General features: G+C 38.8%; 1 protein-coding gene across 1 annotated transcript in view; it reads right to left on the bottom strand.

Moving 5' to 3' along the window:
* LOC104386365 (probable acyl-CoA dehydrogenase 6) overlaps positions 1-23,448 on the bottom strand; it is a 62,210-nt gene that overhangs the window by 13,791 nt on the left and 24,971 nt on the right. Inside the window, exons 3-5 of the mRNA XM_009994966.1 lie at positions 8,594-8,723; positions 4,443-4,549; positions 1,568-1,735 (exon numbers count right to left, since the gene is read on the bottom strand). Of these exons, the coding sequence (XP_009993268.1) occupies positions 1,568-1,735; positions 4,443-4,549; positions 8,594-8,723 (405 nt within the window). The remainder of the gene's footprint in view (positions 1-1,567; positions 1,736-4,442; positions 4,550-8,593; positions 8,724-23,448) is intronic.

Below are 23,448 nucleotides of genomic sequence, written 5' to 3'. Positions count from 1 at the left end.
CTTTCACAGACAGACATCCTTAGGATGTATCAGAACAGCTGGAGCTTCCTCCTTTTATCTGTGCCAAATGGCAATTTTTTCATACTTTTCCTCTTTGTCTTCCTGAAAAATCTCACTTCTGATATGACCTACTCATTGAGCACAACCAACCATCTTAATATTTCATATCAGAAGGTCACCAATCTAGGTACAGTGACCTTTCTTGAAACTCGTATCAGTATCACAAAGAAGAATGCAAACATATACACCCTGAGGAGTGCAATTTTTATTTCTAGAAAGACTTTTATATCTCTGCAGATCAGCTTCAGGTAACTCAGGCAATTTTTCTACTCAAAATCTATTTACAGCAGGTAAAGAAGTTCTATGTATATAGGCTGTGTGACCTAACAACATCACCCCATAAAACTACAATTATTCACATGTCTTTAGAATAAGCAAAGTAGCTCCAAGTCAATTTCTGTATATTTGACCTGGCTCTAGCAGTGCGTTGGCTTCTTTGTTGTTTTTGGAAAACAGATCTCAGAGAAGTAATATTGCATTTGCACTTTTACCCTTTCATGAAAAACCACAAGAACATCATGCTGACAACTGGTAAGTGAGTTTACTTGGAAATTCAGGAAGATACACATTCCCTCATCACTTATGGACAACACTTAAGGACAAGGTCAAGAACTAGCCAAGCAGCCGAGGTGTATCTTCCATGAGCTCCCATTTAAAGTCCATCTTCTATAAGCAGAGGTTGTAGAAACTCACAAACCACTCAGAACTCGCTTAATTCCTAAGTTTGAAATGTCTGAACTCCTCATCCTTTTATTTTCACATGTTTGAGAATCACATTATTTTCTGAAGAAATAAGCCAGAAAGCTTAAAAATAATTCTCCATCAATTGGAAAAAAAAAAAAAAATGAGAGAGAAGTATATATTCTGCCCACCAGTCCCTGTACAAAACAGGAGTTTAGCACTATTTTGGAAAGGTAATTTAAGAACTTTTTACATGTAGTTCATATGTAGGAAAGGTCTATGTAAATAGAGTAACATGGTATTTATTTTGAGAACTATTTGTATCTTCATGCCTTTTCAAGACAGCAAGCCAAGACAAAAATTTTGTGGAACTTCTCCAAAACTAAAAGAATTGGATGCTATAACCTGAAAAATAAAGTTGCCTCTGTTTTTAATTATTTCTTTGAGGCATTAATTTTGTCTTTGGAATTGACCTGTCTAATCATTCTCACAGGCAGTTATGAAACATTCCCATGAGAATGTATCTGAACAACTTTTACAAATTTCTTTCTGGCAAAAAGGACTGTCCATATAAAATAATTTGGGAGTCACAAATTGAAGTCTGCAAAATATTTAACTTCCTTCTCACTTCCTCCTGTCCCCTACCTTTTTTGTGGAAGTGTGCAAATGCATCTCAGAACCAAGTCTGAATGGCAGTGAAGCACCTAACTTAGAAGAGCATTTACGGGTGCAGTTCTTTGTGTTAAACATCTTTTCTTCTTGTGCTGGGCATACACAAAACCACCAATACAATCAAATTAGAAGAGAAAGAGCTCTGTGTTATTACCAGGTAGATTCATTGGCAGACATATGAGAGATTTATTTCGATGGGGAGGTCCTTCACTGGTGTTTGCCAGCAGGCACATCCAGTCCGCTTGGCACCCAGATGTAGTCCACATCTTACCACCATTTATGATATATTCATCGCCTTTTCTCACAGCTGTTGTCTTGATACCTATTTTAAAACATAGGAAATGAAGGGTCATTCTTACAAAGGAGGGAAAAGCTGGTCTCCCTATGACTGGCAGAATAACTCCCTTGCTCTCAGACAACTAGCATTTGGGCTTCCCTTCATGCTCTCCAAGTACTCAAACATTTCCAGGCTGCACAGGACAGACCCATCTGGACAACTCCTTAAAGACAAGCCAGGGAAACCTGACCACTTTGCTCACCCTCCTTTAAGTGGTCTTCATCCCAGTGGATGAAAGCAGACAACCTTCCCTAAGGAAGTTTGATTGTCAGGAACTCAGATCAGAAATATTTCAGTCTGAGGTCACCTGTTAAATGTTTCTGTGCACGTGAGTCACTGAGGAGGCTGTTCATTTCAGAGTCCTGACTTGAACAAACATAAGCCTCAATAACTGTGTATGCATGAAGACGCATGTACATGCACTTCCTGAATGTTCTTGGTAAGGAGGAGTAATAAATTCAAAGCTAAGAAACTTTCAGAAAGCCAAGTCTGAATGCTAAGAATGTCCATACATGCAGGATTTCTAAATACCTGCTATTTATACCCCCTGGCAAAAAACAATCTCGTTTGCATCTATGAATGTTCACATCATGCTGCCAGCAGCTGTAGCTGCAATGGAAAAAGTGAAGCATTATTTAGTGAAACTAAATAATTAGTTATTATTTAAACTCCAGCAGAATTTCCAAAGGGCTGGTGTCTTTTGCCTGAAATTGAATTTCTTCAACCACAACTGCAACTGAGGAAGACTCTCCAAGTGACATCTGTGGATACAGGAACTTACACAAGGATAATGATAAACAGCAGGGGAAAGAGACAGTACTAATGTGGATGAATCAGCAGCCCTATTGCTATTCGGTCAATGAAAGGACTATGCCAAATCTGTCCAAGGGCCTTGATGTGAAGTCTGTATAATAGTGAAGGCCAACAAAATTAAAGATTCTAAAGTACTGATGCTTGGACACAGACACCGAACAACCATATACATGGAGACTAAATAATAAATGAAGGACACACGAGAGACAGAATTTAAAAAATGGCATTGTACTGAAGTAGTGTAAAAGGGGTGGGACAATACACAGATTTACATCACACATCCCTTTGTTGTGGAACGGCTACTGACGAGATTAGATAAAGATCCCATGGAAGGTCTGCAGAGGAACAATAAGCACTGTAATGTTATAATAAATGTAAACAATTTTTGCAAGCAGGGATCTAACCACCCAAATAAAGATTAGGGCACAAATGCCTTACTAGTGGAAATATTCAGGTATTCCCAGACGTGGTGACTGCTGGTTCGCTTCAAACACTTCAGAAGCAACTATTTAAAATCAACTTACAAAGAAACAAGTCTCTTTAATTAGAAGAAAGATGACCAAGTCAATAAGTAAGTTTTATGTTTGAAATACAGCAGGCTTTGAAACACTACCTAACAATTTACTGAAGTCAAGTGGACGCAGTTGCAGGGATGCTGACTGTGAAGATACTTTGGAATATTTAACTGTAATTATTCTCTCTAATGGAGAATAGCTCTGGGAAAAGGCTACTTCAGCAGGTGCTCCATAACTAATATTTGGCAGGTCCACACCACTGGTCCTGTGGTGTCTATAGCTCAACACTTTACAGAACATGTTGTGAGGGTCCCTGTTAGGAAAGGCCACAAGGCATCGTCAAGAGACATATGATACAACCAGTGACAAATAAGCTACCAGAGCTTGTCACTTCATCATTCAAATCACAACATATTTGAGACTCAAGTTTTTTTCTCCACTGTGCTCTTGAGTCCAGCCATCCATCTAACTAGATTTGACAAAAGGTAAGGTTGGCTTCAACTTTTAAGGTCAGTATTGCGATCAAAGATAAGCAACACGCATCCTTAAGGTAAAAAAATTAAGAACACGTATCTGGAAATTACATCATCAGCACAGGAAGAAAATCTAAAAAACTTGCACAAAATAGCTTCAAGTCTAACTGAATGAATGATCACTTCAAAAAACAGGAGATGGCCTGCAGGAAAGGAAAGAGATTAATCATGCATGCAAAATAACCAAATCCCAAAGATTTGACTCGGCAACTTCTTCACTAGCTCTAAATACAACAATCACCAGCTCAGAGTTGGGAAGGGGCTGAGGTGAGGTAAGAAAGAGTGAGAGAAACCCATTGTGAAAATGTGATGTCAGCATTCTCAGCATGGACCAGCTCTGCAATTGGCCCACACTCAGTGGAGAGGTCTGTTTTAAGGAAGTACTAGTTTTAGTACAGTTGAGCAGGTCAGACCCCCTATCACAAACATCTACAGATGTGCACAAAGGCGGTGTCTACGCAGCTGCAGGAGGTGCTGGAGTTCTCCCAGCCAAATGGCAAGCTCAGACAGAACATAGGAGGTGGCAGCAGGTCAAACACTAGGAGAAACCCAGGGCCAGCATGACAGCTGTATATTAATCTGTTATGCACAGCCTATACAAGCTATAGCTATTGATTCACTGATAAATACATTCAATCTGATTGCTTTGGGATGCATCGGAGGCATGCATTACTGCTCTTGGAATATTACTTTCTACTCTCACAACACCAGACTTTCCTTTGTTTGTATTTCTTACAAATGACAGCAGCAAAGGGAAGGGTCAGGGAAACCAGATTCTTTCCATTAAAATACTAGGCTGTCTAAAATTGGCAATTTGCTAGCTTAACTTACTTGCGACATCTGACCCAGCTCCAGTTTCACTGATTCCCAGGCAAGCCACAAAATCTCCAGCTATAGTAGGTACAAGGAACTGTTTCTTTAACTCATCAGAACCAAATCTGCAATAATACAATGAAAAGGATATTAAAAGTTTTTGAAGGCAAACTTTATTTACAAGTTAGTTACAAATTTTGTTCTGCCCACACAGTGTTCAGTTTTCCTATGACTACATAAAACCTTTCCCAGAGCCAAAAGAAGATACCTTCCACAGCTGTGACTCATCGTAAGTGCAGCCACAATCACTTTAAACAAGGTTTTCTACAAGTATTCAGGCATCTTACTCCCACAGAAGTGTGTGTGTTTTAGATGCTCAAAATCTGATCTCTATGACTATTGTTTTGAGAGCTATCAGATCTAAACAAACATAGTCCCTGGGGTCTCCCCTCAATGCTCCTGCACCAGTCTGCAGTCAGCAAGGATGGAAAACCTGCTCTCTGCATATCTTCTGACTTTTGCACCAGCTTTTTGCCAGGTTTTAGCAGGGACTGAAAATTTATGACATATGATGGCCACGCTCTGCAAATACCTGTATTTACATTGTTAGTATTTCAGATCTGCATTTCAATCACACTGTGAAATCCAGTAGTGCTTCTTCTCAGTTGTTCTTTTAGCCCACCAGAAAAAAATAAAAAGGGAAACACGAAACTCTTGATGGAATTTTAATGCCAAAAAATTTCATTTAACCATATTTCAATTCAGTTAAGAGGCATCCTCCTTTTTTCCAACGTTTTGCTGCTTTCATTGATTGGAAACATGGTCCATCTCATTTCATCGTTGATTTTGTCCTAGTTAACTTTTCATTATTTGGTCTTCCAGCATGAATGGTGAGCTCATGGATTATTTCTTGAATGCCTCTTATGCCAGAGTGAAAAATTCCTTAGGTCATGAGATGACCTATCTCTTCTGGGAGCAGAAATTCATAAAAGTCAAGTTCTTCCTCAGCCTCCTCTGGTATGAGGCTTCCCAGGTCAGCACCCACACTCAACTCCTTAGGGTCACTGTCTGCCTAAGCAAGGTGCAGTTTCCTGGGCCCTCCTTCTAAAATATCACCCCAGTACTTCCAAAGGAGCAATGCTGTTTTAAAGCTATGACTCTGACCCTTCTCCTCCACTCCAATGCTGACACAGAACAGTCAAAGGGAGGGCCAGAGAACACACTGAGAGCTGGCAGACACTGTTATCTTGTGCACACAGGGAGCTCAAATCCTAGTCCTGTCCCTGCTGATTTCAATCATGGCAGCAATCCCATACAAATACAAGAAGCAAGTTTGGAGTGTTTACTCCTTTCTCCAGCAGACTGGGACAAAGTCCCCATGCCTGTTATGCAGGGTACTTTTTTTTTTTCTTTTCACTGGGGCATGATCAAGTATGGCCAGCTGAAAACTCCTTAGACAAAAAAAACCCGACCAACAACATGAAAAATCAGATTATGAGAGAAGCTAGCAGGGTTTTTTTTGGCAATGCTCTCTAACACTTAAATCTTTGCCAACCTTTAGTTATTTCAACAGAGCATTTCCATGACAAGAACTTTTCTCTGAATAATGTTTTCTGTTTGATATCTATGTGTATTTTTTTGCTTCACGTTCCAAACAACAGTTCAGCTCTTCCCAAAAATGAGGCTACATAAGTTATTTTGCAATTTAAAAAAAGTCTGGCAACACTGTCTTCGGAAGATCATGGGTCTCTGTGCCTTGCAGGAAGAACATGAAGCTCAGCAAGAAGCTAGTTGTTGTAGTAGAAATATGCTGTTTCTGTAAAATTCTACCCATCTTAAACACATCCCAGAAAACTCTCAGGTTTACATAAATACAATAACCACTTATTTTCAGTTTAACAGCTCCAGAATTAGAAAACTGTTTGCAATGATATTGTGCTCTGGCTCCAGACAGACCCGAGTGTGTCTGCTCTCTGGGAGGGGGCCATACACAGAGCATAGTTTCTCATGTGATTAACTTTGTAGCCTTAGCATTACTCTAAAATGTATTTTCATGCATGTGTGTATGTATACACACACGGATATGCATCTACAGCCAAGAAATCAGAGCTCAATGTTGATGTTGGGTAATGCAGAAGTCCCAGGTATGAGATTCTGACACATTAAGAACTGCTGTTCCATCTTTTCTTGCTCCACAATTTGTAAGTAACAGTGGAATGTCATGAAAGCAAACACAAAAATTAGAACAGTATACAATCTTTTAAATGGTAGATACAAATAAAATAAGCCTATGGTAAAACAAAGATGTAAGAACACTTCCTTCATCCACATAGTTCTGTTTATGTGTTCTGCCAATTAGAAATTCGAAGTCAACTTCACTCATCTCAAATACACATAAAAATCTGGTTTCTGACAGGTTAGATTGCTATATTGAATGAAAATATGTCTATCACACATCACTATTCTGACTTAATTGGGCTGATAATCATCTTGTTAGCACCATAGATCGTCCTCACTTTTGTTTCTTCTGCTTCTGAGGAAAAAAACTGAGCTAAAGTGAATTACTTAAACTATTAAGGAAAGTTCTGAGTAGAATTGACAGATACACTGGTTCAATACACTACTAAGTACAAATTTAAATTCTGAATATGAACAGCTACAGGCAGTTCTAACACAGCTTTTGATCAGCTCAGGCTTTCTTGCACTGGAGCTCACACATTCAAGCACTATTCACTACCAAACAAAAATTAGGATTTCATTTAGGCAAAGAAGAGGGTAACTCTGACCCACTGTGACTTTTCTTATTACACACTAGCAAGAGGTGAATTTCTCCCAATCCTTTCTGTTCTGCTCCTAGAATCAAACTATTGAGGTAGCCACATGCCATGTTTTTGCTTCAATGTAGTCCTGCGCAGGCACAGAAAGGGTTAGGAATACATGGTGAACAGCAGCACCTTACTAAGCACTAGCACCAGCACTCTTATTAAGTCCAGTAATACACATAACCTACATTTAACAGAACCCACACTGCAATCAGCTTTCTCTCCTTGAGTCTCTACTTCATTCAAGATAAGAAGATGCGAGTTTAAAAGGACCTGCATTTAGAAAACATACTTACATTTTATGAAAGCATAAAAAAAGCAAACAACAACAAAAAAAACCTAAAAAACAAAACACCGTAAGAAAAGTCCTCTGTCTCCCAGTTTTTATGAAGTCTTTCAGCTTTGGTTATTTGAGGATTTTATTAAATAAATTGCCTTCTTGGAGTTAGTGGCATGTTCTGGAAAGAATACAGACAAGAAGTCCATATGAGACTACCTGATGGGAATGATTACCTCATGCAAATGGGACTACCTTAAGGGTTTTGGTTAAGAATGATATAAATTTTTTACTTATTTGGGAATATATTTTCTGCTAAAATGCAGGTATTGTAAATGAGGAATCTTATTACATATTACTATCTTCAGATCATGGGTTTTTAACAGCTACTCATGTGGCTGCTGTTAGGACCTCCAAAGTTGCACACACCTAGCAGAAGGATAAACAGATGTCAAGGGACCAGTGCCAAAATTCCAGGCTCCACAGTGGATTTACAAGAATTTTCATTTATAATGGGAAAAAAAAGCCAACCAACCAACCCTAAAATGCTCTTCTATGCAAAAATCCCCCTCTTGTCTACCTGTTCTGTGCAGATAAGTTTCTGACTTCACCATCATTCTTTTAATTTAATCCTCATCACCACTTTCCAGAATTTTAGGTGTATCATTTTAGGTGTATCCATATTCAAGAGGCAAACTGCTTAACTATCCTTAGTATAACTGCACTGAGATATCTTGCTAATAAAAACCAAACAAACACAAATAGTGGGAAACTGGAATAATAATAGTTTATTGGTTGTGGCACCAGGGTTCTCTGGAAACACATCATCTACTATTAAGCAAGGCCTATATTTCAATAGATAATATTCTAACATTAAAAAACAACAGCTAAAAATTTTTTCCTTTAAACCAAACTGAGAAGTAAAGAATAGGTTCCTTCCTGAAGTGTTGCTGAAGAGCAACTAGAACAAAAATCTACATAGAAATGTGGGGGTTTTCTAGAGATTGGGCTTTAGGCCTAAACACACAATGGTTTGACTTTTAGGCAAAATCCAACATTTTGAAAATTACCTTGTAAGAGCAGGAGTAGTCATGCCAGCCTGCACTCCAATAGCCATGGGGATACCTCCACAGCGGATATTTCCCAGCTCTTCTGCCACTGCAATGCTATAGGAGAAGTCCAAGCCCATGCCGCCATATTCTGTGGAAAAACCAAAATTGTGATACTAGTGTTTTAGACTGGCATATGTGATAGGAAAAAAAAAGTCAATTATTGCTGCTGCAAGGACTTGCCCACTGCAATTTCACAGGGGTTTTTTTGTTTGTTTTATTTTTACAATTATCAGCCTTCCCTTCAGAAAAGTGATGTCACACTATTCTTTACAAAAGCTGAATTAACAAAAAGTTAAATCTCCTCCGATTATCTGTGTGCACATCAGGTCACCTCTGGATATCCTAAGTTGCAACATTACTTTTATTGGAAAGAGCAAGAAGAAGTGAAGTCCTAATGAAAATTACATGAGAAGGAAAAATTCCTCTTTCTAGGCAAGGCCACATGAACAGATCACTATGAGGTGAGCAGTGCTTCTATTTCCTGTGACATCCAGCCCTAGTAACACGCTCTCAGCCCCCAGTGCACTCCAGAGGAGCTCATCTTCCTCACTCATAGCAGTCAAGTCAGCACGCACAGGAGGGTCCCTACGTTAAGTTATCGGTGTAGCTCAAAGCCACATTAGACAGATGTGCAATTCAAAGCATATGTATTTCATGTCCCAGCACCTGGTTGCTGCAGTCATTAAAGGATTTTTCATTTGCAGGAGGCTGCCAACACAGGCCATTCCTCCTCCCCACATTCCAATCTGCAAATTCAATTAAAGAAGAGATTATTCTTCGCCTCCTTCCCATGCCCAGCGCTGATAAACCCACCACGCAGTGCAACACAGAAAAGCACTACATTGATTTGATGGATGAGGTAATTTCTAGCTGTATTGAATAGTTTATAGTCCAAAGGAAATATGGGAAGAAAGTGAAAGTTGGTGCTTGATGTAATTCGTTGACTGAGCAGCTTTGATTAGATAATGTTTCCCTCTGATTTGGGTAATTTTTACTAATTTGAAGACCAGCTAAGAAAATTTCAGACAAATAGATACAATTCCCCACCCTTCACACACACAATAAGGGGCAGACGACCCTCTTCCAGTTTCACTTGGTGACATCAAACACTATAGGAATTCACCCCTCTACTGACCTTCTTTGAAGCTGTCAAAACTGATAAAAAATCAAAACACAGGGCTTTGTGTGCTATCATCTGTTTCCTGAACGCACAGAAACTATCTTTGTGCATCCTTTCTCTGCAGAAAGGAAATAGCAAATGGAAAAGGCTAAGTGTGAAGGTCAGTTTTCAAAACACATTTCTCCTTAGGTCACCCTGAATAGTTTGGATTGTCAGAATTAAAAAAAAACACCAAAAAACAACAAAATCTACTTTTCCAAACTTTTACCTGAAAATAAAGAATGTTTCTTAAAAATATACACAAAATTAAAATTCTTACTGTGAGCTTAAGCAGTACAGTAAAACAACAGTAATATGGGGATGTGTTTAGTGTAATATATAATCTGATTCTCTTGTCTTTACAGAGGCACCATCAATAAATAAATGCTCTGAGGAACAGTAAGGATGCATGCACACACAAAGGCAGGGCTATTTAATGATGTGTGGTATGACAGAGGTTTTGCTAATTTTACACAAGTCCATAGCAGAATTATATTAGATAACCTCAGTTTTAGCACCACACAAAAGCTTTCCATTTGGCTTTACTTTTTTTTTTTTTTTAATCACTCAATAATTTTTTTGTCAAACTACAGTTATTATTAATTTTGTCTTTTTTTTTTTTCACCAAGCTGTGATACTCTTGTCTTTCACTAAATTTCACAAATCAAAACCTTAGTTTCCTGATTTACCCAAAGCAACTTCACAACAGGAATGTTATGCACAAAAATGACCCAAAGAAGGGCTGTTTCATGCAAGTGTACAGCTTCCATATATGATTTGTCCATACCACGATTCATTATATGTTGCTGTATAACAGACTCGCCTTGCTCGCATTTCAGATTAGTTACTAAGGGGTGTATTTTAAAACAAACTGTTGCCAAAGACCAGCTTTCGAAGTAATGACACTGAAGGAACAGTGATGACACACACAGGACAAGAGGAAATGGTCTCAAGTTGCACCATGGGAGGTTTAGATTGGATATTAGAAGAAACTTCTTCATTGAAACAGTTATAAAATACTGGACTAGGCTTCCCAGGGAGGTGACTGAATCACCATGCCTGGAAGTGTTTGGGAGATATGTAGATGTGGTGCTCAGGAACATGGTTTAAGCACTGGACTTGCCAGAATTAGATTAATAGTTGGTAGAGTTAGCTTATGGTTGGACTCATTGATCTTGAAGTCTTTTCCAACCAGAACAGTTCTGTGAGACTGTGAATTTCCAACCACAAGGAGAAGGCAAATCAGAACAAAGCCTCAGGAGCTGAGACAGTGGAAGGCTACCAGGCAGAGATGATGCACGCACCCAATATTTTAAAATCTGGGTGTAGGTAATGCAAGAGACAGCCACAGATGTAGACAGGCAGAAGGCAGAAGCAAACTGTAAGAACATGATCCAAACAATAGACAACATTTCATCAGTTCTGTTCCAGGAGCCAAGGTAAAAGGGTTTAATAGAAAAATGGGAGTGGTTTGATGGATGATTATAGGGATTTGGCCTCCTTTTGGCCCTAAGTACTTGATCAAAGCAGACACTTGTCAGTGCAGCCTATGCAGCTATATACTAAAGCAACTTGGGTAACTCAAGCCATGGCTTAAGACAGTTGTGTCCCATCTCTTTGGAGAGTCAGGTCACTGCACAGGGACACACTGCCAGCAGTGTCATACACAGCAATAATGGGCAGAACTGGCTCCCACCTCTGAGGCAATGTTCTTCTGTCCCCAGCACATGCAGCAGCATCGCAGCGATGACAGGGAATGTTCCATGTCATGAATGTTTAACTCTTATTTGGAATGATATACTCTTTTTGGAATAACTCTTACTTGCAATAAGGGAAGAAGCTGGTGGTAGGAGGGTTGTGTTTGCCAGTCCCACCAACAAATACTACCTCCTGGAAGTATCTGTGCAATGATGTAATGCTAATAGGAACATCCAGTTTTCATTCAGAAAAGCAAATACCATACCTAATACAATTTTTGGTGAAAAATCCATAATGAAAGGAAACAAATGAATTCCAGATTTTATTGCTGTTCTTTAAAAAAAGAATAACAAGCATAAGTAAATGTTAATGTGTAAAATATTTCTAGGGTAACTATTTAATTTAACTTTAAAATGAGACGAGTGACCTTTAGAGAATTATTTGGCTATATTTCAATTTTTAACTAGCAAGAAGTACTAAAAGAACAAAGCAAAGAAAAACTAGGCAAAAAGTCTAAGGCACTAATGTTTTCTTATAATTCAAAACAGGTGGAAAAAGGCAAGTCTTCTGTAATCAAATTGTTACTGGTTTGCTGACAATAGCAGAAATTCTAGTTGAAAAAGATTAATTTGACATCGTGTCCATTGTTTGAATTCAGGTTCTTTTACAAAGAAATTAAATTATAAAGCCCAAAGCAATAGCAGATGAACACACAAATATTTAAAGATTTTGCACTGAAGACCACGAGCAGAATCCACACTGGAGTAGGGGAAATATGTGAAGAGGAAGGAGTGGCAGAGAGGAATAGTTTGCAGGACTGACTGGAAACCTCCAACCCCCCCGAGTCAGTTGGGGTGGGGACAGAGGTAGATGAGTCAGGAATGAAGGACTGAAATTGAGTCTGGGAAGAAGGAAGAGAGGAGGGGGGGAACATGCTGGTTTAATTTGCTTTTGTTTGTAACTACACGAATCTATCTTAACCGGCAGCAAATTAAATTAATTTTCCCTAACCCAAACCTGCTTTGCCCATGATGGTAACTTGTGAGCAGTTTCCCTGACTTTATCCCAACAGCTGAGCCTTGCCATCATATTTTCTCCCCTTCCCTGCTGAGGAGAGGGAGTGAGAAAGCAGCTGGGTGGGTGTCTGGCTGCTGGCCAAGGTGAACCAAGGTGAACCACACCATGGTCTATATATTAAGCTATTTTTATTTTAAACTGGTTCTGTACTTTTCTACTAACCACCACCACATTATTTTAGGAAAAAGTAAAACAAACAAAATATGCTCCTTATTTTATATACCAGCTTATTTCTACACGTTAAGTTTGTGACACTGCCAGTGGATTGGGAGTCCAAAAGAAAACAGCAAGTTTTTTAAAATAGCTTTTAGAATATGTAGATGTGTATTATATTAAATTTGATAATTTAGGATATCAGAACTTTTATATGTGAACATAGGCAGACAGCAAAATGATGCCCAGAAATACAAATAATAGAGCATGATTATGTGATCTTCAGCTGCAACACGTCAAACAGAATCAATGTGAGAAGATCAGCTGGGAAAACAAAGATGAAGATTGTCTATGAAAAATTACTTCTAAAGGGAAAGCAGAAGCTGAGATCTTTCATACAATCATTTAATTTTCATGAAGACTAACATGTCTCTTGTCACTTGTTCAGCTATAGGTTTCCTGTTCAATGGTAAGACAGGCTTTTAGTATCTAGTCTAAATTTTTAAAGAATTTATTCTATTTGAAATTTGGTTCTGAACCCCATCTAGGAGCTGTCAGTGGGAATGACACCATCTGTGGTGAGAAGGATCTATAAGGGAGTCGAAGCAAGAAGAAACAGGGAGTTTTCAGTGTGTCTTAAGAATGTGAGAGAGCCCAAAAAAAGAAATGGTGAAAACACAAAACAGCTGTACCAGTGACTCAATCATCTTAAATGCTTATAAACTTTATCTTGTTTGCTTACAGAGCTTCCAAAGTTCACATAAAGTGTATCTATGCCAAAGGAAATCACGTAGTATTATTTCTACTATGGGCACTTAGTGCAATAAAAAACGTGTGCTCCTGTTTCTAGTGACTAGAATGACAAAATATAAAACAACTCCCATTTTTAAGATAGGTCTGAGAGACTCCTGTATCTGACATCAAGATGACAGAGCTAATTGCCAGTTTTCATCATAGCCTACAAATCTAAATAAACAAAAGCTAAACTTAAGCATTCAGAATTCACTCACCTGTCAAAAATATATTTGAAGAATTTCAACCCCAGAAGACTACAAAGAGCCTTCGAGTTACATAATTGCAGACATCACCAGGTAGGACAGTACAGAAATCCTATTGTAATTCCTTTCCTAGTCTTACATAAAAGGAATTTAAAGAATTACCAAGTAATTACTCTCCATGTTGTGTCATTTCCCACAAACCCATTCTGAAAAGTCTGGGCTGATCAAGCTAAGAAGATACCTACTGCCTTCATGGTTATTTGCTTCTTGCTGGATGCAGCAGAAAAAACCTCTCATTTCACGAAACAGAAACATTGTGCCTCCACTTCAGCCTCATTGAGATGGACACATTTTTTTGGTACTTCACCTGGATCAGTTCACCAAAAAAAAAAATAATTAAAAAATCAAAACACTTGTATCAGATGCAAAATTCCCCTTAACAAACTATCTTAGCCAGATGGATCCAGCTCCCTCAGTTTGTCCCAAAGGACAAAGTATAGTGCTTTGTATTTGTGTTCGGTTGATCCTAGAGCCATCACCACCACATCCAGTACTTGATTTCTCACAGATACTCACTAGTTCATCCAAAGTACCCAGGGCAAATAAGGATTTCTTCTGATAACCAAAGTTTTACTCAATAATATTACTCTTGGGATCTAGTATTCTTTGGAAAAGGAAAAATTATAGATTGGCTGCTCATTCCTTTTCAAACATGTACAGTTAGCAGCATAAATACAATCCCTGAGCAATCAAGAGTGCCAATTGTGTGTTCCTGCAATACTCTGCTATAGAAATAATCACAGCTGCTGCTTCAGAAACAAAATTTATTGAGATGAGTAAGGTGATCAGATCTGCCTAGAACTAGTTTAGATTAAGACAGCTACACTGGAAAATACAGGATAAACTTCCCCATACAGATTTAAATAAAACCTATAAAAAAAAAAAGACAAAATGCCAACTTGGCAGTGCCTGCCACTGAATAGATAAATGCACCATGTAGACCTGGCTCTCATTGAGGGCAACATGGACATGTCAAAAGAGGGTTCAAAGTCCTGTAAGATACTGCTTTAGTAAACCAGAGAAATATATTCTAAACCACTGGTTGACAACAATTGCTCATTACCCTCCGACTTCCAAAAACCTCCCTCACAGATTTGTATGTTTTCTTTATTTTCTAAATTTTATAAAGTGTCACCAAGTGCCATCTGAGTCAGCAATCATATCTGCATAAATCTTCAAACTCAGAAGGGTATCAGACCTCTTCCAAAAAAAATATAATAGAAAAAGAAAAGAATTAAATCCAAGATTGCACACAGTCCCAAGCACCAGGTGTTGTGTCAGCTCCAATTCAGATAAATACTTCATGCAATCACTGGTCACAGGTGCCTCAAGTCATCATCTGCCTGCTTTTAAACTGAGACTACTTTACTCCTCAGGTCTGACCCAACATCAGTTACACAGAAGCCTAGTTAAACCATTCTACAATTTATTTTTCTTTAAGGTTAAAAAGTAGAGATCTCAATTATTGTACGTTTGAAAATGTCAGTCAAACTAAATGCCACAGCATAAAGAAAACAAGGAAAAAAGAGATTGGAAAAAGAAGTCAGGAAGTGTATAGGTTGAATATCACACCTCCCAAGTTTCAGTGGCAAAAACACACTGAAGTGATTGTCCCCTGGTTCTTGGCACTGGTGCAGCCACACCTTGAGGTCTGTGTTTAGTTTGGGGCTTCCTACTACAAGAAGGACATTGAGGTGCTGGAGCACACCCAGAGAAGGGCAACAAAGCTGGTGAGGGGTCTGAAGAACAAGTCTTATGAGGAGTGGCTGAGGGGACAGAACTGCAGTTATTTAGCCAGGAGGAAAGGGGACCAAGAGGAGATCTTATCGCTCTCTACAACTACCTGAAAGGAGGCTGGAGCAAGGTGGCAGTTCCTACTCCCTAGTAACAAGCAACAGGACAAGAGGAAATGGCCTCAAGCTGCAATAAGGGAGGTTTAGATTGGATATTAGAAGACACTTCTTCACTGAAAGGGTTATTAAATGCTGGAATAGGCTGCCCAGGGAGATGGTTGAATCTCCATGCCTGGAGGTGTTTAAAGTAAGTGTAGATGTGGTGCTTAGGGACATGGTTTAGCACTGGATGCAGTGCAGTTAGGTTAATGGTTGGACTTGATGATCTTAAAGGTCTTTTGCAACCAGAACAATTCTATGGTTCTCATGAGGTTTTCTTTGAGCAAGCAACAAACCATAGTCTGGGTTTCAAGAATATCACCTCTGCAACCTCCCTGATCCTTGAGATCAGTCAATCAGGACTGTCAACCTACTTACATGCACTGAACATACATCTTCCTACCACCTTTTGCATGTTTGCCTGGTTTAAGCTTTGCATGTGGATACTCAGCTTAGTTCTCTGAGCCAGGCTTATGCAGCAGGGAACACTGCTCCTCTCCACCTTGAAGGTTGCCACCCTTCTGATGAAAAAGCAAACATTGCATCAACATCCTTTGACAGAGTGTGTGCTCAGTGCCATCCTACTGACATCACTGTGAATCAGCCCTCAGAGATACTGAAATCTGCCTTCAGCCTCAATGAGTCATCTGTCAGCCCCCTGTAAAATGTGCTCTGCTTCCCAAGAAAACAACTGCACAGCTGCCCAGCTAATTTCCTTTAAATGAATTAATTTATTTTGAATAGGTAATAAGCTAATTAATCTCACACCTGTACAAGAATGAAGCAGGTACATCATCTTTGTTTGCTGCTGGTGCTACTATTCAGGACTCTTCCTCTCGTGTTCTACCACAAACTGCTACAAAAAGTTCACTTTACTCTGCACCACAGCAAATTTTCCTCCAACAGAATCTGAATTGTGAATACACTAATAGATATTATAAGGAATCTACAGTAATATACAGACATTCAACATCCCACAGGTGAACAGGGAAAGAAAATGGGACTAGGTGTATCAATAGGAAACAGAGAGAGAGAGCCCAAAGAACATTCTCCACTAAAAATACAACAGAGAGAAAATATGAGTAACAGGACTGAACACAAGTATGTACATTTTTAAGGATTTTTTAAAACCTGGATGAAAAGAAGTCAAGATCTGAAATTAGAAGTTGTACTCAGTTTTGTAGTAAATTCTAGGAGGAAAAAGCTATTTACTTCAACTTCCTAACAGCATCAGGATACAGAGTAAGTATTCAAAATATCCAGAGCTTTTGAATTCCACATAAATACATAATTAAACTAATGATTCAGGGATTAAACAGGTTTATTACATTTTCTACTTAATAAAATTTCTGCAGTAAGATTTAATACAAAAGCTGACTATCAGCTGAAAGATGTGTTTAACTTTCTTTTCTCAAGCTCTTTTATGTCCATGTTAATTAATATGTTTTTGGAAATCCAGATTTGTCTAACATGGAAAACTTTAGCTACTTAGCTCAAGATACTACACATGAAGGCATAAATTTTACTAGATCACAAGTTCCAAAAGCTTGCAATCTCCAAATGGAGTTATAAACTGACAATTAAAATTGTGGCCACAGTGGAGGAAGTTTGACAAATGCTGGTTTTGAACAAATTTTGGAAAAAAAATACTATTTCACAATGTGTGCAATGAATAATTAGAAGGTTTGGAAGTGCTCTGAAGCCAGCCTGGGTAGTTCAGTAGCGCACAAATCTGAGCAGAAACACACCCCAGGAGGTTTCTACAAGAATTTCAGTCAGCACAGGCTTACAGGACCAAATTATTTTCCAGTAGCTGAGCCCTTATGTCCTTGAGAAGCTGGGTCAGATACTGAAAAAAACACACCATGCCATGCTAGAATACCTGTTGCATTGCAAATCAACACAGTGAAAAGTTATAAAACAGACATCTATCAACTAGATAGAAGCACACCCCTCTGTCATGAGGTAATTTCCTTGTTTATAGTATTAACAGACAAAATGCTCTTCAGTTGGTAATGTCTGCATCCACAGGCCGATGCAGCCATCAGCTTGGGCAGGGCTGGCATTGCCAGTGCTCCTTGTCCCCAGCAACTCCCAAGTCTTCACCCTGTGGGACAGCCTGTCACACTGCTGGAAGATCTCCAGATGTTTCTTCCAAGTGCAGCAGAGACTGAAGGAGAGCATCTTCTGTTTTATGACTGTTCCTCAAATCTGAGTGGTGTTGAAAACACTTGGAGTTTTCAAAAGCAAAGAAATAAAAGGGCATCCCTAATTCTGACCAACAGAGTCAATAGCTGTTTAAGACGAAATCCAAAGTTTCTGTTTTCCAGGAAGGGCAAGGAGTTTGATATCAGACTGGGAAAAAAAAAGTCAAATAAAAATGAAAAAAACTGAATATTTTTATTTCATGAAATGACATTCTTTTGTCAGTTGTGGCTCTTTTTTTTTTTTTCTTTTTTTTTTTTCCCAACTATTAACTATCGTCTCCAATGTAAAATAATACAACATTATTATTTTTATTTACACTGAAGTTTGAAGTTCCACCTTACATGTAAAACTGGCCACAAATGAAAGGTTCTTCAGTATAGTGTAAAGCATGCTAGAAAGCAAACTCTACATCCAAGACTGTTTTCTTCAAAATAACTTTTTACTTTCAATATATTATTTCAAAGATAATTCCATAATCTCCTGTGCTACATCCCAAGAATTTATAATTTATCAGTTTTTCTTTTTGTTTTGATTGATTTAGTTCTGAAATCAGTAATAAATCTGCAGTCAAAACCATGAAAAGCAAGTTCTTCCAAGGGGAATGATAGCATCTGGCTGCTGAGCAGATGAAATTCTAATATAGTTTACTACTAAAAAACACATCAAACTGCCTAACACACAATCCTCTGGCACAATGAGGTCTGTAACCTACATAGAGAAGAGCCTATGGCAAAAGGGGACAGTGACATGATTAAAGATATTTGCAGAAGACTGAGATGAGCTGTGGAAAAAACTCAACACAATCCCCCCAGGAAATTCCACTTCCCAATGTGATTCCCAGTCCTATCTGAATTACAACTTTGACCCTAGGCATAGTCCCAATGTGATTCCCAGTCCTATCTGAATTATAACTTTGACCCTAGGCATTTATGCACCAGTAGTATAACTACCCCTTTACCATACAGTTTAATTGTAATTTTTTACAACAGAAACAGAAAACAGTTTTAGATACAGCAAATTAAAGTCTATGGTAAAAATGCATCTGCACTACCGACTGTATAAACATTGCAGCTGAAGTCAGACTTCTTTCAGTCATAAATTCTGTTATTTACAGACCACACAGGAAACCAAACAGAGATGTTTATGCATTCAGCTCTCACACCAGAGCTCCAAGAACGTCAGAGGCTGGCTATTCATCTCAATAATTTAATTTTTTAGAAGTAGCTATACGACAAATTATATCCTAAATTATTGTTCTTAAAATATACTAGAGTTAGATAGTGAGAAATGTATTCTTCAGGAAAAGAATACCTTGCGTGAGTGGACATAGTGCATTTGCAAAGGAATCAGATTTTATCACATACACTGAGTAATTCTGAAAGGGAAGGTATACTAAATCAGCATATATATATATAAAATATATTCATACTTATGGGATGGCTGTGAAACTGAAATTTAAATATTTGAATTTGGAAATAAAAGCAGCAAAACAAGTTCATATATCTGGGAGTGGAAATCCTTCTTCAGAGAAATTGGGAAATTATTCCAGGAGATGTTTGAATAATAATCTTAGAAGTACTACCACATACCTGAGTTATGATCTTCATGGCTCAATAATCTAGCCAACAACACACCTTCCTTTCAAATCAGAAGAAAAATACCACAGAGGCTGGAGTCCCCTCCACCTCCTGAAGAGACAAGTGTTCCAGAGCTATCCTGCTTCCCCCATCTCTCCTACACACCTACAAGTAGATGGAAACTGGGGAGGATGGGGAGGGAAAGGCAGTTTTTTCATGAAGGAAAAAGCACTTGTCAAAACTACATAAGAATACCTTTTTTTTTTTTTTTTTTTAAGTTAGTCTTGTGCTCTACAATTTCCATGAGATCCATCTAATTGCAAACAATTTTTAAAACAGAATAGGCTTGGCAGCCACCCAGGGGTTTATTATAGTGTTGAGTGTACTGTTTCTAAACAAATAACTGAAACATCTACAATAAGAAAGAAAATTCCAGTCAATTTATTGGTATAGAGGTATAAGAAGCTCCAGAAGCAGAACATACAATTATAAAATTATGTGAAGATATTAAGACTTTATGGCACTTGTTTTGAGAGTTGCATTCCTTTCCCTCTCATAAGGGGCATTATTTTAGAAACACATCCAATAGCCACAATAAACATTTGCTTGATTTTCATGTGCCTCCACCCAGCTGTAACACAACGGGCTTCTGTGGGCACGAGTCCCTGCTGAGCAGACAGGGCTGTAAGAAGGGGAACTGAAAATGATTTTGTTACCATAGGCATTGCTCATCATGGTTAGACAGTTCACTGTGTAGTTACTCTACTGAGGTTGCTGATGCTCCCTTTGTTTTCCTATGGTCTCCTGGACACTCTGTTCTGAGATAAGTATTTTCCACCACCTTATCATTACCCTTAAGCCACATCTCCAATGAGCTGGCTGATAAGCTTCCACGTATTTCGGAGACACCCTAAGAAGTTCTGGGCTGAACTTGTTTGCTCATTTAAGGGCAGTGCATGATGCAGGAGGTGGCTGGACTTGTAGGGATCATCCCTCCAAACCACACAAGGAGCCCATCGCTCCTGGATCTTTGGAGCTCACCTGCAGCTGAGGTGCTGCAGGCTTTCCACATGGCTCAGCAGAGGCAGCAGAGCTGCAGATCTCTGCCCTGACTTGATCTGGCTTAAAGACGCATTGCCAGCACAAAGCTTGCATCTCATACCCATGGAAGAATGTAGCATGTCCAACACTCTGCATACCTTTAGTCTGGTGGAGGCACCAAACCCACACAAACTCCAGACTGTCTTCACAAACTGCCCAAGAGCCAGATCAGTTGTTCAAGTTTGTGAAGCAGCTTTTCAGCAACATTAGTGGGCTCAAAGTCCAGAGCTTGATGCAGAAGAAGCAAAATGATACATTAACAGCCTCAGATTTTATTCAGTGACCCATTCTGAAGCTTCTTCAACGTCTCCTACAAAGTTATAACAAATGTACCAAAATCCATAAGCTTTACAATGTTGAGCACACTAAATACCCTTTCAGTGCTGCGTCATTATAATGCTTTTTCTCCTTATTTTAAGGACTTCAAGTACTTGCTAACTCATTACACTTAATGAAAAGCTAGGTTATAGCATTTCTCAGGATTAGGTAATTCCAAACTGAGCAATTCTGGTAATTCTAAATCAACAGTGAGCAAAGAAGCAGTGGTGATGCCTCCTTCCTCTCAATTACATTATACTGAGCCATAAAGAATGAAAAAATGAGAGTTGAGGAAAGAACAAAAGTGAAAGGAAAAAAAGTGAGCTAAGTTTTTCTATGGGGAAAAGATCTAGGCTACAGCCTCACCACTTCAAGTCAAGGGACATAAAACACATCAAACATGAATTTGTGTTTTTGGAATATTCTAGCAAGATAAATAGGTATTGCTGATCCAATTGCTTTGTTGATTACAAACATAGAAAAGATGGGAAAAAAACCCCAAACCAAATTCACAGAGATTGTACAAATGGATCAGGAAACTTCTCAGTTTAGCCTACCAGCAATGAAGAATGTGCAACAACAAGGTTATATAAAACTAATCATATCTGAATTTCATTATCCCTAATGTTTCCCTGTTGAGTCAATTTTTTTTTTTCTTTTTCAATCTGACCTCTAGCTAAGTTTCCCAGCTGCAACCAACAACAGCCACAGTACTGAGCTCTGCTGATTGCTGAGTGAAGAGCCCTCACCTCCCCACACTGCCTCACTGCTGTCCCCATTCCTTCCAGGTCAGGTTCCACGTTGGAGATACAGGGCACTAATACCTGCTATCAGGTCTTTCCCACTGAGAAAACCTCATAAGAAAGTGAGGAGCCAAACATGCATACCTCTTATCCCTCATTTACTCACTCATCTACCTTCCTTTTCTCATCTTCTTGCATAAGCACAGAAGTATTTTGTATGCCTTTAAAATAAAAGGCCATGGTAATAAAGCCATGTTATTATATCATGGACTTCCTTTTAAAAATGTCTTACTACTTAGTAAAAATAAAAGCTCTTTCCCCTTAACGATGACAGCAGGATTCACAAAACTGGTAAAGAACATGGAAGAGGGTGGTGCAGAAAGACAAAGTAATTCAGAAAAAGGCAAGTTGCCTGCAATTTAATATAGTGTTGTTTATGGTTGCTATGGCAAAGTAGATGCTGCAAGATACCTAACAGAGCTATAAAGAGCAAGTCTTTTGATACACAAATAATGAGATTTTGCCACAATCTTGAAGACGTCAAAAGAGAAAAAAAAGCCTGAAGCTGGGAAGAGTGTAATTAATTAAGGAATACAATAGAGAAGTAATTTCAGGGAAGCACATGGGAAGGAAGGCAGACAAATGGGGAGAGTGATGCTCTTGATCACACAAAACAAAGAAGGAAGTTTAAAAATAAAAGCATTTTATTTTTAAACCTAATTCAATGAAATAAGTGATGGAAGGAAACATGAATCTTCACAACTAATTTGGCATGTGCTGTAACTGGAGATTCCTCTTGGTAAAAGCGAACAGTAAGAGAAGACTGCTTGAGAGGCAGGTGGAGACCCTGGAGAAACACAACTCAGCTCCACAGCTTGTAATAACTCAAGAAGCACTACTCAAACACCAGCAGGGCATGATGAAGCTGGAGGCCTCCAGGGCAAAGCACCCCTCAGGTGGAGAGATGAAGCTACCAGTGCTCGTTGCCAGAAGCGATGCTACCAACACCACTGAGATCTTCTTGCTAAGTTAAATCCAGAATTTAAAACAATATAAGTATTTTTTTCCATTTACAGTTTTGCAGGCAGGCATCTAGTTGCATGCTTCAACAGATTAAGAGTTTTTATTGCCAGCTCAAAACTTTGTCTAGTAGAAGAGAGGCCTCCATGGAAATGGGCAGACACAGAACAAACCTAACCACAGGATTTGGTCTCACAGCCCTGCAGACACTGCCACCCCAAACACAGATTTGGGACTTTTACCACCTGGGACCATCATTTTCTTTATCCAGCTCTGTAGACTGCTGTGAAGATAACAGATTTTCCCTAAGTGTGAAGCACTGCCCCTTCTGCAAGCAGGAGTCAGCAGCAGGAGAATTTTTGACTCTTGGAGCAGTGGTAACGTGCACACCATCCTGCTGCCAGCGGCACAGCTGCTCTTCAGCCTAAGCATAACTTGCCTCCCTGTTTCCTTACCCCTCAGCTGTACAATCACACCTGCCTGAACACACCAGAAAGCATTAGGAAAAAAAAACTGGTACTAAAAAGCAGCAGGTTGGTTTAAATTATACTGCAGTGTTCTTCAGTGGTTACTCTCTCTTTCTGCATGACCTACTGGGTCCCCATTTCTAATTCTTAGTAGGATACTTTTTCTATATTATTATTATTAACTTGTAATATTTACATCAGCTTTCAGAGAACCTTTGTGGCAAGAAGCTCTATTTCCACTTAAAAACTCCATTTTTCTAATGCTATGAGCAACACTACAATCTCTAAGTGTCACTAAGCACAACAGAAGGGCTGTTTGAATAATGCAAAATCAAACTAGAT

Source organism: Chaetura pelagica, unplaced genomic scaffold, assembly GCF_000747805.2.
Source record: "Chaetura pelagica isolate M959 unplaced genomic scaffold, ChaPel_1.0 scaffold12, whole genome shotgun sequence".
In the NCBI taxonomy this organism is placed as follows: Eukaryota; Metazoa; Chordata; class Aves; order Apodiformes; family Apodidae; genus Chaetura; species Chaetura pelagica.
This window is presented reverse-complemented; position numbering and strand designations above follow the sequence as displayed.